The 15,565-nt window shown below is 37.6% G+C and overlaps 1 protein-coding gene across 6 annotated transcripts in view; it reads left to right on the top strand.

Annotated features, from left to right (window-relative positions):
* Nucleotides 1-15,565, top strand: part of CCDC171 (coiled-coil domain containing 171) — a 155,406-nt gene that overhangs the window by 89,949 nt on the left and 49,892 nt on the right. For all 6 annotated transcript variants that reach the window (XM_052776450.1, XM_052776451.1, XM_052776448.1 and 3 more), the window contains exons 21-22: nt 4,647-4,792; nt 7,852-7,906. In XM_052776450.1, the coding sequence (XP_052632410.1) occupies nt 4,647-4,792; nt 7,852-7,906 (201 nt within the window). The remainder of the gene's footprint in view (nt 1-4,646; nt 4,793-7,851; nt 7,907-15,565) is intronic.

The following is a 15,565-nucleotide window of genomic DNA, read 5'->3' as shown; positions in this document are numbered from 1 at the left end:
TGACATTAAATATTAATGTAACTTCTTGTACCTTTTGGATTTGGACCTCGTGAAGATGCAAGAGTTCTCTAGGTTATCTGTAGACTGTCTTTTGTGGGGCACTCAGAGATCATCCTGAAGATTATATTTGCCAACAGGGATAATGGGAAGTGTGTTTCAGCTGGTGGAGGAATGGATGCTGGCTAAACTTTGTATTTTTTTTTTCATTGTGGAATTTCATTAGTTATGTGTGTAGGACAATTTTCAGGATGTATTCAGTGTACAGGTCTTGTAAAAAGTAATGTTTTGGATCTAAATGGAAAATGTACATATAAAACTTCGTCCTGAAGACAAAATCTTTAATTTCACAAACTAGTTCATAATAAACATACTGCAGTATGTTTGCATATCTTGTAGTGCTGTGTTGTGTCTGTGTAATTTAAACTAATTTAGTAAGCAATTTGATCTAGCTTTAGTTGGTCTTGAAAAATATGCTCTCAGTATAAATGTCACACATGCTTTGCATGAATTTAAACTGTGACTGTCATGGTTCATCTAGAGTGATTGTCCATCTGTTATCTTGTGAACAGAGTGCTTTTTTGTGTGTAAAAAATGACAATGTTAAACTTTGATTTATTTTTGTAAGTGGTTTTGAAGAAAGGGATTCTTCACTGCAAAGCCTAAGCTTGTTAAAATTATTTGTGGAAGGACCCAGCCGACAGACATCCAATGAGATTTTTCATTCAGTGCTATCAGTTACTTGCTGTTCTCTCCAACAAATGGTTTTTCATACTCAGTTTATGTGGAAAAAAACCCTAAATCTAAAATACCTCTAAAGTGAACTCCTTCTAAGGATTCTGATGAAAACTCAACTGATCCATGAGCTTTTGGTGGACTGTAGAGGAAGGAGTGCAGTTATGTCTGAATTAGCAGCTGAATGCCTAAACATCTGAATTAAACAGATAACTGGTGTTTTATGGAGTGTCAGAAAATTGGGAGTTTGGCTTCTAAGTTGGTTCAGAATCACTTGTGCTTGAAAGTGAAAGCTCAGCATCTTCACAGAACTATGTGCAGACATAGTAGGTTTTTAAAACCTTCATTCTTCTTATCGTATTTAGCCTCAAATTCCTAACAATTGTAATTGTCCACAGAAAACATTTCAAGATAAATGCATTATCAGGTTTTGAAATTTTCTTATTTTTGTAAATACTAAGACCTGGGGGGGCAAAATAAGGGCTATATTGTGGATTAAGTGAAATATCTCAAGGCTGTGCTTTTCTGATAACTGAACCTGAAGTGACCTTTCTCAGACACAATTACAGAGCTGTATGTTTTTCCTTTAATTTCATCAGGGGTTTAATTAGTATACAAATAAAACTTCCCTTATCTTCCTTTCTACCTAATTGGCTTGTCTTCGCTTATATATGAAGAATGTGAAAATGGGCTGTAATTAGGGTGACCGTGTTAACCTTTTTTTCTCAAATGTACTGTTGCCTAAAGGCCTCAAGGCCTAAAAACAGTGCTTTGGATTATTGCTTTGCAATCACTATGGCTCTCCCATAGGTTTTCTCATGAGCAGAAGGGCTTTGGGTGCTGCAGGTTCCCACTGCTTAACGGGATCTTCATTCTTCTCCCCACTAAATGTTTATTGATTATCTCACTGCTCCACACTCAGCCTCCAACAACTTAATATCAGGTGACAGTCAGGAGAGTTCTCCAAGTAATTAGAGTGGAGCATTGAGGGAACAATTAGGAGCAGAGTTATTAAACTTGATTTATCCTATTCTCTCCTGAACACTTTCTTGGATATCAGAACATCACACTTTCACAATCTACCCTGGCTGAGAAATTAGTGGCTAACCTGCTGCTTATCATTGTTGCCTTGCTGCCTTGAGGCACACCCTCTTGGTTTCAGTCACTCAGCTGGAAATATTAGAGTCCATAAAGTTTATCAAGGGTTTTAATTAGATCAATCTGAAGAAGAAAAAAAGAGAGGCTTAGCAGCCATTACTTTAGAATACTCCACACTATATTTGAGCAATTTCCAAGGCTTGACTTTAACCCACAGTAGCAAGGAACTTCAAGTGAATGCTGAAACTGCTTTGAGAGAGCTAAAATCAGTTTACATTTTGCTTAGATATTGCAGTATTATTGATAGGTAAAGTCTGAATCCTTAGGAGATTTCTGTAAATAATGGTGAAAGCTTTGAATATAATAAAGCAGGTCTTCAGTGAGATATTTGATTTAAGCATTTCTATATTGCTTCGTCACCAGTTAGTGTGGATTGCTGCCCATGCCTCTCAAAGAATTAGGCTTCGTGCTTTCATCCCTGTTATTGCCTCATTAATAGGCCTGTGCTTGCAATTGGTAAGCAAGATTAGTTAGCAGCTCCCAGAAGATTTTGATACCTAGTGGGTCTCTTCACCATTTGTGGTCAGTGAGGAAAGCTTTATGTGGGAGCAGACAACTCTTCAGCCCCTGTAGAAGGATAGCTATCTAATAAAAATGAAATAAATACACATAATGTTCCTATTATCCTGTCTTTCTTCATTCATTTAGACTACTGGAATCTTGGGGCCAGACTCTATTCTAGCAGCCTCTACATCAAAAGTTGCTTGCATCAAAATATTAGCAGAATTACCTATTCTACATAGGCCAGAGCTCAGTCCTGTGACTACATCTTAAAAACAGATTTTTCAATCAGACGAGAAGGTTGGATGGACAAAGTGTTGGCACCAGAGACATTGTTCTCTGTTCAATAAATTTTGTTTGTTAAAAAGATGGGAATATGGGTGGAGAGGGTGGCTTGACTCGGTTTTCATATCTGTTTCCTCAGTGCTGACTTAGCCTAGAACAAACGAACGAACAGTAAACACAATAAATGGAGGAAGATAATGTTCATTGTTCTTAAATTAAAGACAGCTCCTTTTATCCTTGCTAATCCACATCTGGTTTCTTGGAAATAACTTTTCTGAAAATCTGACAGTTCACAAATTTAGTTGTTCAGACAGGGCTTTGGTAGCTGCTGGTGGCATTAGGGTAGAATTTCTGAAAGCAACACTTCTGGGTTTGGATATCTTTATCCTAATAATGCAGTCGAAGAATGAGATCTGTGTATTTATCTTTTCTTAGGTGAAAAATAGCATTCTCCATCAAAAATAATGACATAAGATGCAGAATAGAGTTATTCAACCCGCAGTAATTTGAGCAAAACTAATACTAACATTTCTGGGGTTTAGAATTTCTTAAATAAACTCCTGATTGGTTTTTTTCTTACAGCAGTGATTAATCTCAGCCTGGATTTTGTAAATTGCTGAACAGAGAGTTCAGGTGGAGGTGCTGTACCTTCCAAATACTCTGTTGAAATAACTGGTTGCTTTTTTGTCTTGAGAAATGTTTGAAGAAAACTTATGCCAATCCACAGATTTCAGTTTATTTTTCAGGATTATGCAGTTTTATGCTGTACTTTGTTATTTTATAGACATTTTCTCTAGCATATTGTTTTTTGAAGTGCCTTTGATGCTTGGCGAGGTCTGAACCTTTTTCAGATTAGTTGAGTTTTCAATGCCCTCCAGATTATTATCAGCTTTTGTATATACTGTTCTTAATACATATCCACAGCATAATACATATTATCCATGTTCCACAGTCCAGGTCAAGTAATCCTGAGTGCAAATTATGCAGAGCATTCTTAGAACTTAAGCAGAAAACATATCCGTCAATTTTGAAAACAAGATGCAAGAGCTCAGTCTTGCAGCTGTGCAGCCTTCGCTATCCTATATTGGTTAAGAATCTGTCAGGGAATTTGCATTTGGTAAAAGAATGTTTATAGTCACCTATTATAATCTCTTTCTAAAAAGGCAATTAACAGCTGTAAGTAAAATGTAACATTTAGCAAACTATGAAATCATGTTATTAATACTCCAGTCTATAAAAGTATTGATTTATCCCAGCAGAAAGGAGTAGCAACTAGCCAGGTTCTGTATTAATTAGTTCTGTGTGCTATTTGTCATCTGTTGGATTAATCTGAATTGATTTAAAGCATGTTGTGTTAATTCTAAGCCAGAGAGAAACATTAAAAAAATACACGTACTATTTTGCATATTGAAAAACTAATGTTAAAATAGTGAAAGCACCATAAAATAGTGGTTTATTCTTAGCAAGAATTACAGCAAAACTGTACTTAATGCACTAACAGAGAATATTAGATTCTTATTCTTTTTTAATCCTGAAATTTCTGAATAGTGCAGAATATTTAAATAAATGCTACTTTGTTTATTCCCTTTCTTTGTGAATCCTTTTCTTTAATGTTCATTATAAATTCAGTTTTGAGAATTTTCTGTTCTCTTTAATGCTGTACTCTTGATTATTTCCACTGTGTTTAAATCTGGTATTTGTAAATATAGTACCTGTAGCACAGTATATGTACCTGTTTGATAAACAAGTCACTTTATTTTATAAAACATATTTGTACACAGGCAATATACTAAAAATGGGGGGTTCTGAGTTAGTAATGGTTTTGCTAGAGAATTTGTAAAACCTTAGCATGTAATGGTCCAAATCTACTTCACAGTCAGTCTGTTTTCCACTTTGTTTAATAGCCTATGGCATAAATTGAAGTTAATTATTTGGGCTGACAAGTAACTCTGCCTTCTGTCTGCTTGCAGAGACTCTCTGAGGCAAAGATGGAGCTGAGAAGAAAAGATCAATCTCTGCGTCAGCTCAATAGACTTCTTACCCAGCTGGAGCAGGACAAGCGTGGACTGAAAGAGAGCATCCGTGATGCAGAGAGTGCCCTCTGCATGGCAGTGAAGTGAGCGCTGGGACCATGGGGAGATCACTTAAAACGGACAAAAGATCAATTCTTACTTTCATGCACAGGGTTTTAGCCCTGCCTAATGTAATGCTAGAAAACAAAAGTACATCTGTCTCTCTTTGAAATTCAGTGATAGTCTTCTACAAAGAAAACTGTTAGTTCAAGATACTAGATGGTATGTTTTCTGTAGTTATCCTGTAATAGTGCTCCAAATTCTGGGTCCTGAAATAGCATGGGCATTTTTATTCGCCAATTGTCGTACTGATTTGACAGCATCTCTTTGGCAGATCCTTAACACTCTGTTTATTTAAGAAACAATTGCTTGTTTTCTGTTTCCACATCATCTTTTTATAGAGAAATACAATTTATTTATAATAAATACACAAACATCAGCTAGGTGACAGGTCTTGGCTGCCAAAGGGGCTGAAACCCATTTTGGACCTGGTCTTGTCTGTGGAATAGGATAGATCTTTCAGCTGATTTCAGAGAGTTTGGGATTTAGACATAAAGCCCACGCCTTTTTATACCAAAACCTGGAGAGTGGAAGGAAATGTTCAGGGACCAATCTTGAAAAGGTTGGTAGTCAAAAGATGTTCCATTGACTTGAATAAGATTATTACTAACCTCTTACAGTCATATAGTCAGATAAAAAGATAAATCTTTGCAGACTCTCTTATCTAGTACTCTTATTGTAGTATGTACTTTCAATATTGTTGGTCCATGGCTGTTTTAAAAAAAGTTTAATTTAAAATTAAAATTTCTCATTATACCTGGGATATATTTGCTCTGAAGAACAGTTATCTCGGAAGCTTTTAAGGGTTTTATGCACAAGTGAAATAATGTAATTAATGTAGTTATCAGTGAAATGTTTAACAAGCTAATTAAAATGAAAAATGTTATTTGGTATGAGTATACTAAACCAGATGTGACCTGAAGAAGGATTTGCTCTGGAAAGCTTGCCCCTTTTTCACCCTGCCCCAGCCTATTTTATGCACTGTAGTAAAGATCATTCCCTGTGACCCTTCTTATATTCATAAAAAGTTATTTTAATGTGAAGTGGTTTTAAAATTGGTTTTATTTCAGTATATAGCAATTGAATATTGACAAAGGAAAAACCTATACCACTTGCTGTTCTACCAACTCTTCATAAAAAGTGTCTTTTTTTCCCTTTGGAACATACAAGCAAAGTAAGACTTTACTTTTGTCCAGAAAATCTTATTTTAATATCTCTTCCATAACCTGAGTGATTGTAAGCAATGCTGTATGGGTGTCTTCCAAGTTCTTTTCTAATCTTTTCTACAACTTTAAAGGATAGCAAGATGGCTGGCTCATTCTGAGAATGGCTATCTAGATTTTCTTGCAGTGGTGGCCAGCAGTTCTGTTCCACTTTCCTCCAAAGCAGGAAGCAATATTAATAAAAGTGCCTGATAGCATTGAACTTGACAGAAATTTAGTAGCCTTTTGGTCATTTCTCTGCTAGATAGAAACTCTCTATCAAACCTTCACCCCAGCTGTAGTGTAAAAGATGATGTAAAGCATGTTCCTCATTCCTGAACTACATTTCTGGATAATAATCCTAAAGAATAGTTCTATGATCCAGTTCCAATTTCCCTTACACCTGTAGGAATTGACAAATATGTGAAATAAAGACTGAATGAAATGTGGATCCTGGCATGTAGGGGTGCAACAGATTCATTTTTAAGAGTTTTTTTCCTAGGTGCTATAAACAAACATTACGAGACTTTTATTCTAAGATGTTATTTAAGATAATAAATCAACCACAGTCACGGCTTTCTGTTCACAAAAATAAAAACCTGGGGACCACCTATTAACTTGGATCCAAAATTCCATCTGCAGATACTTTCCTTTTTATGATGAACACCCAAGAATATGCAAGGAACAGACTGACTTCTATGTCAGTAACTAACTTAGAAATTAATGGTGTTGAAGTAGCTCTCTAGAACTGTCTTCACCCAGACAAACAGCAGTCACTACATAAATGAGGCCAACAGAGAAGGTGAACAGCATGTCCTTGTCAATCTAGTCCAAAGAAAGGCAGGATCCTGAAAAGAGAAAAATCTATATGACAGCTTCACTAGGAGTGTAAAAGCCAATCCTACGTTTCTGGCCACCTTCCTGTATTTGCTGTTAGGATAGTATGAATCAAAAAATGAGGAAGCAGTGGTCATTCAAGGCAGAAGAACGCCATGGTTTTGACTTCTGTTTTAGGAACTGTAAGAGCTCAAACAAAATATTCACATAGCTGACAAGGTAAAAGACAATCCTGGAATATTAAGGTGTATCAGCTTTTCTGGCATAGATTCCATTTGGTTTCCTATGGTGTTTTGTTGGTCACACTGTCCTGTTCTCCTTAGACATATGGTATTATGCAACTTTAATTCCATTTCTGTCAATGCATCAGATGAGACTAAGGTTTTTTATGGCAGCGTAACTGATCAAAGCTGTCTTTCTTACTGAAGCCCTAATTTACAAAAAGGCATGAGAGTAGTATTTTACTCTCCAAACTTCTGTTTCATAAAGGTAGGATCCTTGACTGGACTGCTTTTGGAAAAAGACCAGTGGAATGTTCAGGTTTAGAGAAGACAGGAAGACTTATATGCATATAAGTCCATAGTTGTTAGGCCCATATAATTGATGAAAAACATAGAATTTGTCAGTTTTTTCCAATACAAGAATGTAATCTCTTCCTGCTAGTGTCTGGACTCCATTCATCATGCCCTATTTATCCAAGACTGCAGATTTCTTCTCCAAGAACACGGTAGTTGTTCATTGATATGCCTATAAATATAACTAGTTTAATTGCTTATCCACAACAGAAGCATCTTTCAGATGGAGATGTGCCAAATAGTGGTCCATGAACTATTTTTTAGGGCTTGCATTGGAGATATAAAAAGGAGAGATACAAACATAACAGTTTGAGTTATCAACAATTATTTTTAAAGACATGATGCTTATCAAGTAGCAGAAAATGAATTTCTACATCAGTAGAGCATCAATTCTATTAACTACTCTGTTTTTTTTTTCTCTTGTAATAGAGACAAAGAATTGATTATTAGTCATATGAAATCTGTGGAAGCCACTCTTCATAAGGTAAGAATTTGAAGTGTTCCCTCTGTATTTGTATTTCCAAACACATTGAGGTTTTACCACCACTTATTCTCAGGGAAGGAGGGGAGTAGAAGTCTCCTTAGAGTTTAAGTTTCCACCTTCAGCTTCTTTCATCTCCAAAACCTATTCATATTTAGTGAAATAAAGTACAATTTTGTAGTACGCAGACTTCTTATTTTTAATATAAAACTTATTACAAAATTCACCTTCCTTCCCTCAATCACTGAGCACTATTTCTGGTTACCAAGTGAAGACTATTGATCATCCAAACAACTCATAATTGCTGCTGAGTTAACTCTCTCTGCTGAGTAAGGCGGAGGTCGTCTGGTGAGGTCACATGGTGGTGGCCATAAGCCATTTGGCTTTGTGCATGCTACTTTGATACATGATAAATAAAATAAGGAAAAGACCGTAAGTATTAACCTGTAATCAAAAACTTTCATGATATTTTTTTTAAAAACTTTTTTAAATTGAGTAATCATTTTAAGTTGTCTCTTTGACTTGTACTATTTTGCCTTGGTATAGTATTCTTAGAAGGTTCAACAAAGCTGTATATATTAATTATTTGGGAGAAAGGGCTGTTCTTAACTGTAGCTCTAGTGGCTGATTGTCTTTATAACTGTTTTTAGTCCAGAGCAACACAGAGCAAAAGAAGTGGGTTTATTACCTTGGAGTGTTCATTTCTCTTATCACATCTTGAATTCCCAGCAACATGGGAATCTATTCCTTATTTTAGTTTCTGTGTCCACCAAAACTGCTGTTAATTTAATGTTCAGATACCTTTTTCAAGTTTCCTTTAATGTTGTGCTGGTTTTGGCTGGGATAGAGTTAATTTTCTTCGTAGTAGCTAGTATAGGGCTATGTTTTGGATTTGTGCTGAAAACAGTGTTGATAATGCCAAGAACTTTTTGTTATTGGTGAGCAGTGCTTACACAGAGTCAAGGCCTTTTCTGCTTATCACCCTACCCCACCAGCGAGCAGGCTGGGGGTGCGCAAGAAGTTGGGAGGGGACACAGCTGGGACAGCTGACCCCAGCTGACCAAAGGGATATTCCACACCATATGATGTCAAGCTCAGCATATAAAGTTGGGGGAAGAAGAAAGAAGGGGGGGACGTTCGGAGTTACAGCGTTTGTCTTCCGAAGTCACCATTATGCAAGATGGGAGTCCTGCTTTCCTGGAGATGGCTGAACATCTGCCTGCCGATGGGAAGTGGTGAATGAATTCCTTGTTTTGCTTTGCTTACGTGTGCGGCTTTTGCTTTACCTATTAAACTGTCTTTATCTCAACCCACAAGTTTTCTCACTTTTACTCTTCCAAATCTCTTCCCCATCCCATGGCAGGGAGTGAGAGAGCGGCTGCATGGTGCTTAGTTTCCAGCTGGGGTTAAATCACGACAAACGTTCATAAAAAGTGACAGTACCTAAACCGTGTGTTTTAGCTGCAGCAGACTGTGCTGATAGGTAATGTCTTCCTTTGTGTCCCCATCTTCTTCACACTGGCTTCTTTTAAGCTTGGCAAATCTGTGTAATGCAGAAAGTGCTGTATTTTTACAGTAACATGTACGTGTAATGTGCTTAGCCTTGAGAATTTATTGTTCTGGATTGCAAGTTTACATTTTGATTCGGAAAGCAGTGCTGTATATGCATAAGGATTTAAATGTTTGGGGAAAGGTTATAGGGAAGGTCACATGCTTAGTACTGATTTTCCTGATGCAATGAATGAATCTAGAAACTGCCATCTTTCTTTGAGAATTTTAGTTACCACATATGCTTCTTAGTTCATCATGTACATAGTTGTTAGGCCCAAATAGCTTATTAATGAGTAGAAGAGTAATTTATCCTTTCTGGTTTGTCAACCTAAGGAATGAGGAAAACATAAGAATTAGAAATGTCAGAATGCTCCTTTCAGCAGGAACTAAAAAGAATTGATTGTAAATCATTCATAATTTGACATATCATTTCTCCTAGAAGAACAAAAGGAAATTATTGATCTTTGTTTGGGAAATATCGGAAATGTAAACCTTATATCATAATGGTAGTTAATTATCTAACATTAATGAACATGGCTTATGCATAAACTATCAAGTTTACACTGTTGTCCTTAAAGGTTTTCTCACACAGTAAAAAATCAGAACATGATGAAGTAGATGAAATACTAGTAAAGGAACCACAAGCCTGTCTTTTCCCCCATAGAAATTCTGGGAACTGCTTTTGTTTTCAAAAAAGAAATCAAAAGAAAATGGATAAAGTTCAGAATCATCTGGAGTTGAACAAGTATTACTCTTAGCTGCAGATATATTTATGGGAGTTTGAAATTGAACATTGTGTTATTTCTACGTTGATGTATTCATGAGCAAATATCCACAAAATTCCACTGCATCGCTTGCAGGATCTGTGTTATCAATGCATAATGCTAAATTTTTGCCTCTAGAGCTCAGAGGGATTTTACAGACATCCTTAGTAATCTTAGACTCAGGATAAGATGGTATGCACTGATGTCCATTAAAGCGACCTGATTCTTCTCTGTACTGTATCACTACAAGAATTCCAGAAGGCAGCAATGTAAGTACTAGATCATCTGCCTTTGGGTATACTTGGGTGTAATATTCAGCAAACAAAGCAAGAAGGAGCAGAGCTGAGGGTGACAATCTCTGTGCATGCTCCTAATACAACTCTAGACAAGGGATCATTTACAACACTGGCTGCTCCCCCTCTGACTGGATGGAAAATCTAGTATCATACATTTGGCTTTGTCAACAAGTGCTTGGGCATGCGCTTGTGCCCAAAATCATTCTTTTAAGACCATTTCAGACCCACCTTTTCAAATCATCATGAATATTTATGAAGCATAAATGTTGAAGAACTTGAGCCTATGCTATGCTGAGAGAGAAAATACTTTTCGCAGCTAGTTCCATATCCTTCATAACCTGCAAGATATTCTTCAGAAGGCTATTTTTCATGTTATCCTCGGTCTTGTCGTGTTAGCTATCTTCATCTGACTCCTGGAGCAGGATCATTGCACAAGAGTTCCTGATACCAGTAAAATAGGAGATTTTTCTTGGTTTTATACCATCTAAATATTGAAGAAAAATATCAAAGTGCAAAGTGAATGTTTTACCAAATTTTAAAAAAACCACCAAGGGCAAACAAAGGACCTCAAGAAGATTTTGGTTTGGTTCAGTTTTATTCTTACAATATTAAAGATGACCGAAAGGTAATAGCTGAATTTTTAAAAAATCTAGGTTCAGAAAGCAGATGCATTTTTCTTTTTCTTCCCTAGAATCTATTGGATAGCCTTAAACTGAAAAAGCTAGCAGAGTAGAACAGGTTTAAGCATTGGCTACTTGGAGAACTTGTGTCCATGACTTGACTGATTCCTTTAAAAAAAAAAAAAAAAAGCCCAATGTAAGATGTAAAATGGTGACAGAAATAAATTAATTTTTGCTGGAATAGTTCTTAGAAGAAATTCCATCTGCTTGAAGTTCAAACATAAAGAGTATTCTTAAAAAGTCTTTGCATCAAGAGAAAAAGCATTTAAGTAAATGTCTTATTTTAAAACCCATCTGCAGTCCTTTTTTAATGTATGAAAAATAAATTATTTCTCAAAATACTTTCATCTCAAAAATATGTTGTTTTAGTTACAAATACACCCTTGTTATACTTGTTGATAAACTGTATTTCATTATTAATTTCTTTTGTACTTCTTAATACCATGTTTGCATAAACAGAGACATTAAATCTGTTCATTTATACACCTAGATTTTTTTAACATGTGTAGTTAATGACTTACTAGTTATGGTAATCCCATCAGTGTAAGAAATCATTTTACGGTCTCTTTGCTAAAATCTTCAGCCTTACCTTTGTATTGCTTCTCAGTTTGAGTGCTTGTGGTGGGTTAGCCTTGGCCAGCAGCCAGATGCCCACCCAGCCGCTCTCTCACTCCCCCTCAATGGGATAGGGGGACAAAATAGGATGAGAAAGCTTGTGCACTGAGATATAGATGGGGAGATTGTGTACTAGGTACTGTCACAGGTAAAACAGAGTTGACTTGGGGAAAATTATTTTTATTTATTAAAATAGATTTGGATAGTGAGAAACAAAGACAAAAAATTACCATCCTCCTGCCTTTTAGGCTCAGCTTCACTCCTGACTCCTCTGCTCATGCCCCGAGGTGCGGGGGCAGATGAGGGGCAGGGGATTACAGTCAGTCCGTAACAGCTCCTCTCTGCCGCTCCTCCCTCCTCACGCTGTTTCCCTGCTCCAGTGTGGGCTGTCCATGTGGGCTGCAGTCCTTCAAGAATATCCGCTCCAGCATGGGCCCTCCATGGACTTCAGTTCCTTCAGGAACCATCCACCTGCTCCAGTGTGGGGTCCTCCATGGGCTGCAGTGTGGACATGTGCTCCAGCATGGTCCTCTCCGTGGGCTGCAGGGACATACCCAGTGCCTCAAGCGCTTCCCCCACCCGCCCACCCCCCGCTTCTTCTGTGACTTTGGTGTTCGCAGGGCTGTTTCTCACTCTTTTTCTTCCCTCTTCCTCTGCCTGTGTGGTGGGTTTTGCCCTTTCTTAAATACATTTTCACAGAGAGGCCACCAGCTTGTCTGCGGGGCTCAGCTGTGCCCTGCAGTGGGTCGGTTGGAGCCGGCTGGAACCAGCTGTGTCTGGCCCGGGGCAGCCCCGGCCTCTCCTCACAGAGGCTGCCCTGCAGCCCCCACTGCCAGCGCCTGGGCACTGCACCTGGTACAGTGCTGCAACTGCCTCAGCCTCCCTAAATCCCTGTTCTCTGAACTCTGCCTGTGCAAAACACCGCCATGGGAAGTCATCCCAGTGAGTCAGCCTGTACAGAGACAGAAAATTGTTTCTGTTTCCCCGTGTACTCTTAACTATTAAAGTCTTGACAAGCTTTATGAGCTGGCAGAGTTTTCAGCCTGTCCCAGCCCCGGCTGCATAGGATTTGGCGATTTTAACAGGTTAATAAAATACCTTGTCTTCACAAGCTTAGGCTGTTACCCACTACCCTGTGGCACTGACGAACTGTGATAATGAGTTAGTAAAAACAAAAAAAACCCCAAACTCCCTAAAAAAATCTTTTTCCCAATACTGGTTAGCAAACCACTCATTCTGACATTTCAGGACAGCTCGGGTCAAAGTACCTATCCAGTGTGCTCCTTGCCTTTTGGCACTCAGTCAAAAAAATTCTTCTTCATCCACTTCTGTAATGCACTTCATTTCTGCTGATGGAAAGGTTCATATGCCAGCTGGCAGAACAGCTTCCATGCAGACCCGTCAGCGGTTGTGCCTTGAAATCCTTCCACCATTGTTTCATTGCCTCACTTCTCCTCCCCTTCCACCCCTGTTGTCTTCTCCAAAATGTCCCTAAACTGGCTATGCATGAGATTGGGCCCCACAGTTCTATCAGCTGAAAAAAATCTGAACACTATGATCCATCCTGTTATATACTTGTAAAATACAAAGACAGAATTATCTTCATGATATTTATGATAATGATGTTTTTAATACAGGACAAAGAGACAGTTGGAGATGGGGTGGGACCATTGAAGACTTGAGAATGAGTAACATCATAGCATTAAATTGCTATTTCTGCTATGGTCCATAGCAATAAAATGCACTTCCTTATGGTGGTTGTTTCATGGCCTGTAAGAAATTTATTTACGATAGGTTTAAGTCCATATACAAGTGACTATATCAGTAAACACACTCAGTGTTAAGTAGCATTAATTGTTAGTTTCAGCAAGAAATGACAAATTGATCAGGCCTTGAAAAAACAGAACAGTTATGAGGTTTAAGTTAGCTGCCAAAATCAGATTTCAATACTTTTAGGTGTACTGATCAGCCACATTTCTCTGAGTTAACTGGGATCTGTAGTCTATCATATTATTTAGTTATCTCAGTAATGATTTAAAAGCTCTTGTTTTAGAGATCTCAACTTGAAAATTTTTCCCTAGTCTAATGTAACTCCCCAAGCTGGTTCTTCTGTATGTTTAGACATGTTAACAGAGTGAAGCCCGCTTGTGTGTGTGTGTGCTCAGGATCTGTTCATCTCTGTGGTCCTTAGTTGTTCTAAACCAGTCCTATCGCAAGCCTGTTGAAACAGTGGGTATGTGTACATGCAATAAAATCACAGAAAATCCAATTAGAATATTGAAATTCTAAATGACTGTTGTAAGAATTTTACAGTAGGAAACAAGCTATTGCTTCTCTGTGATAAAAAAAAAGGCAATAAAAAGATTACTTTTTCTTCTTCTCTATCTCAGATTGGCACCTCTTCATTTCAGTGTTTTATGAATGACTTTTGTTTCCCCCTCCAGTAATCTGACTTTCTTGATCCTTGTTCCTAAAGATCAGTTGTGCAGGACATACAGGTGTTAGCACAGCTGGCTTGCTGATGACAACTCTGTCCATATAGCTGTCTAGTGTGTCATCACTCATACTGTTCAGTGTCATTCTGACCTAGCCAAGCTAAAAATGGTACTCCAGCTCAAGAGGGATTTAAAAACCTTGACAAACTAAAGATAAGACATTGCCGAATGTCATAGCCATGTACTTAACTGTTTTCAGTTTAGATATATCTAAATAACTAATTTCAGGGTGCATTTATCTTCTTTGTCTTTTGGGTTTTTTGTTTTTTGTTTTTTAAAGCCTGAATACTTTTGTGCAGTTTGCCTTCAGTAAGGAAAAATCCTTGTTTGGAGAATTGTGGAATTACTGAATACATTAACTTATTTTCTTCAGACACAGGTTCATTTTCAGCCCAAGGTCACTGAAATCCATTCATAGGGGATGTATTATAGTGCACATCCTGCAACTAAAGCAAAGCTTAGGTGCAGTGGTCAATGCTGCAAAAAACAACTCTGGAGCAAATTAACATTTATTCAACAGAGTGTGTAGTGTGTGTGTGTAGTAATATGAGAAAGCATGAATTAAACTTACAGGTAAGCCTGGGATGGTATTCTACTCAGAAAATTAATTTCCAGAATCTTGACTAGTCTTTGAGAAAAAAAAAGAAGAAAAAGCCAAGCATACCCAAAACATCAGTTTTATGAGATACATGTCTCCTTACACAAATGCTGTTATGCAGTAATTAGTGTTCAAAAGAACATTCAAAACAACCTATGAAATGGCTTGTATTGTAATTAAATACAGATTTGCATGGCAGTAATCAAAAAGGATAGTTACTAAATCTGTATGCTGATACAGAAATTTTTAGTAGATTTGCAATTAAGTGAAATATTTAGTATACCTAATTACACTCGTGTATGGCAACCTACAGCACGGTATGTGGAAATGCTACTTAAAACATCCACTGTCAACACAAGTCAGACCCTTGGGTTTGAGGGTGTATTCCTTCTTTTAATGAAAAAGTATGCAACAATCTGCTGGCCTTTAATAGAGTACTTAAACCTAACTGTGATGGCTGTATAACAGCTATCCATTTAACTGTATCATGTAGCTCTTTTTCCCTTTCCCTCCTATGAGGCAGTATTTTGTCTAAGCAAGGTAAGTTGTGATTTGGTGTAGTTTGGTTTGGCCTTTGGGGGGGCGGGGTGGGGGTGGGGGGACAAGGGGAGTGCAGGAAGAGTTTGAGGGATTTTTTTGCAGTTCAGTTGACTGGTTGGTTCC

The sequence above is a fragment of the Harpia harpyja genome, chromosome Z (genome assembly GCF_026419915.1).
Source record: "Harpia harpyja isolate bHarHar1 chromosome Z, bHarHar1 primary haplotype, whole genome shotgun sequence".
NCBI lineage: Eukaryota > Metazoa > Chordata > Aves > Accipitriformes > Accipitridae > Harpia > Harpia harpyja.
The sequence above is the reverse complement of the archived record's forward strand: the minus strand, read 5'-3'. Positions and strand labels throughout refer to the sequence as shown.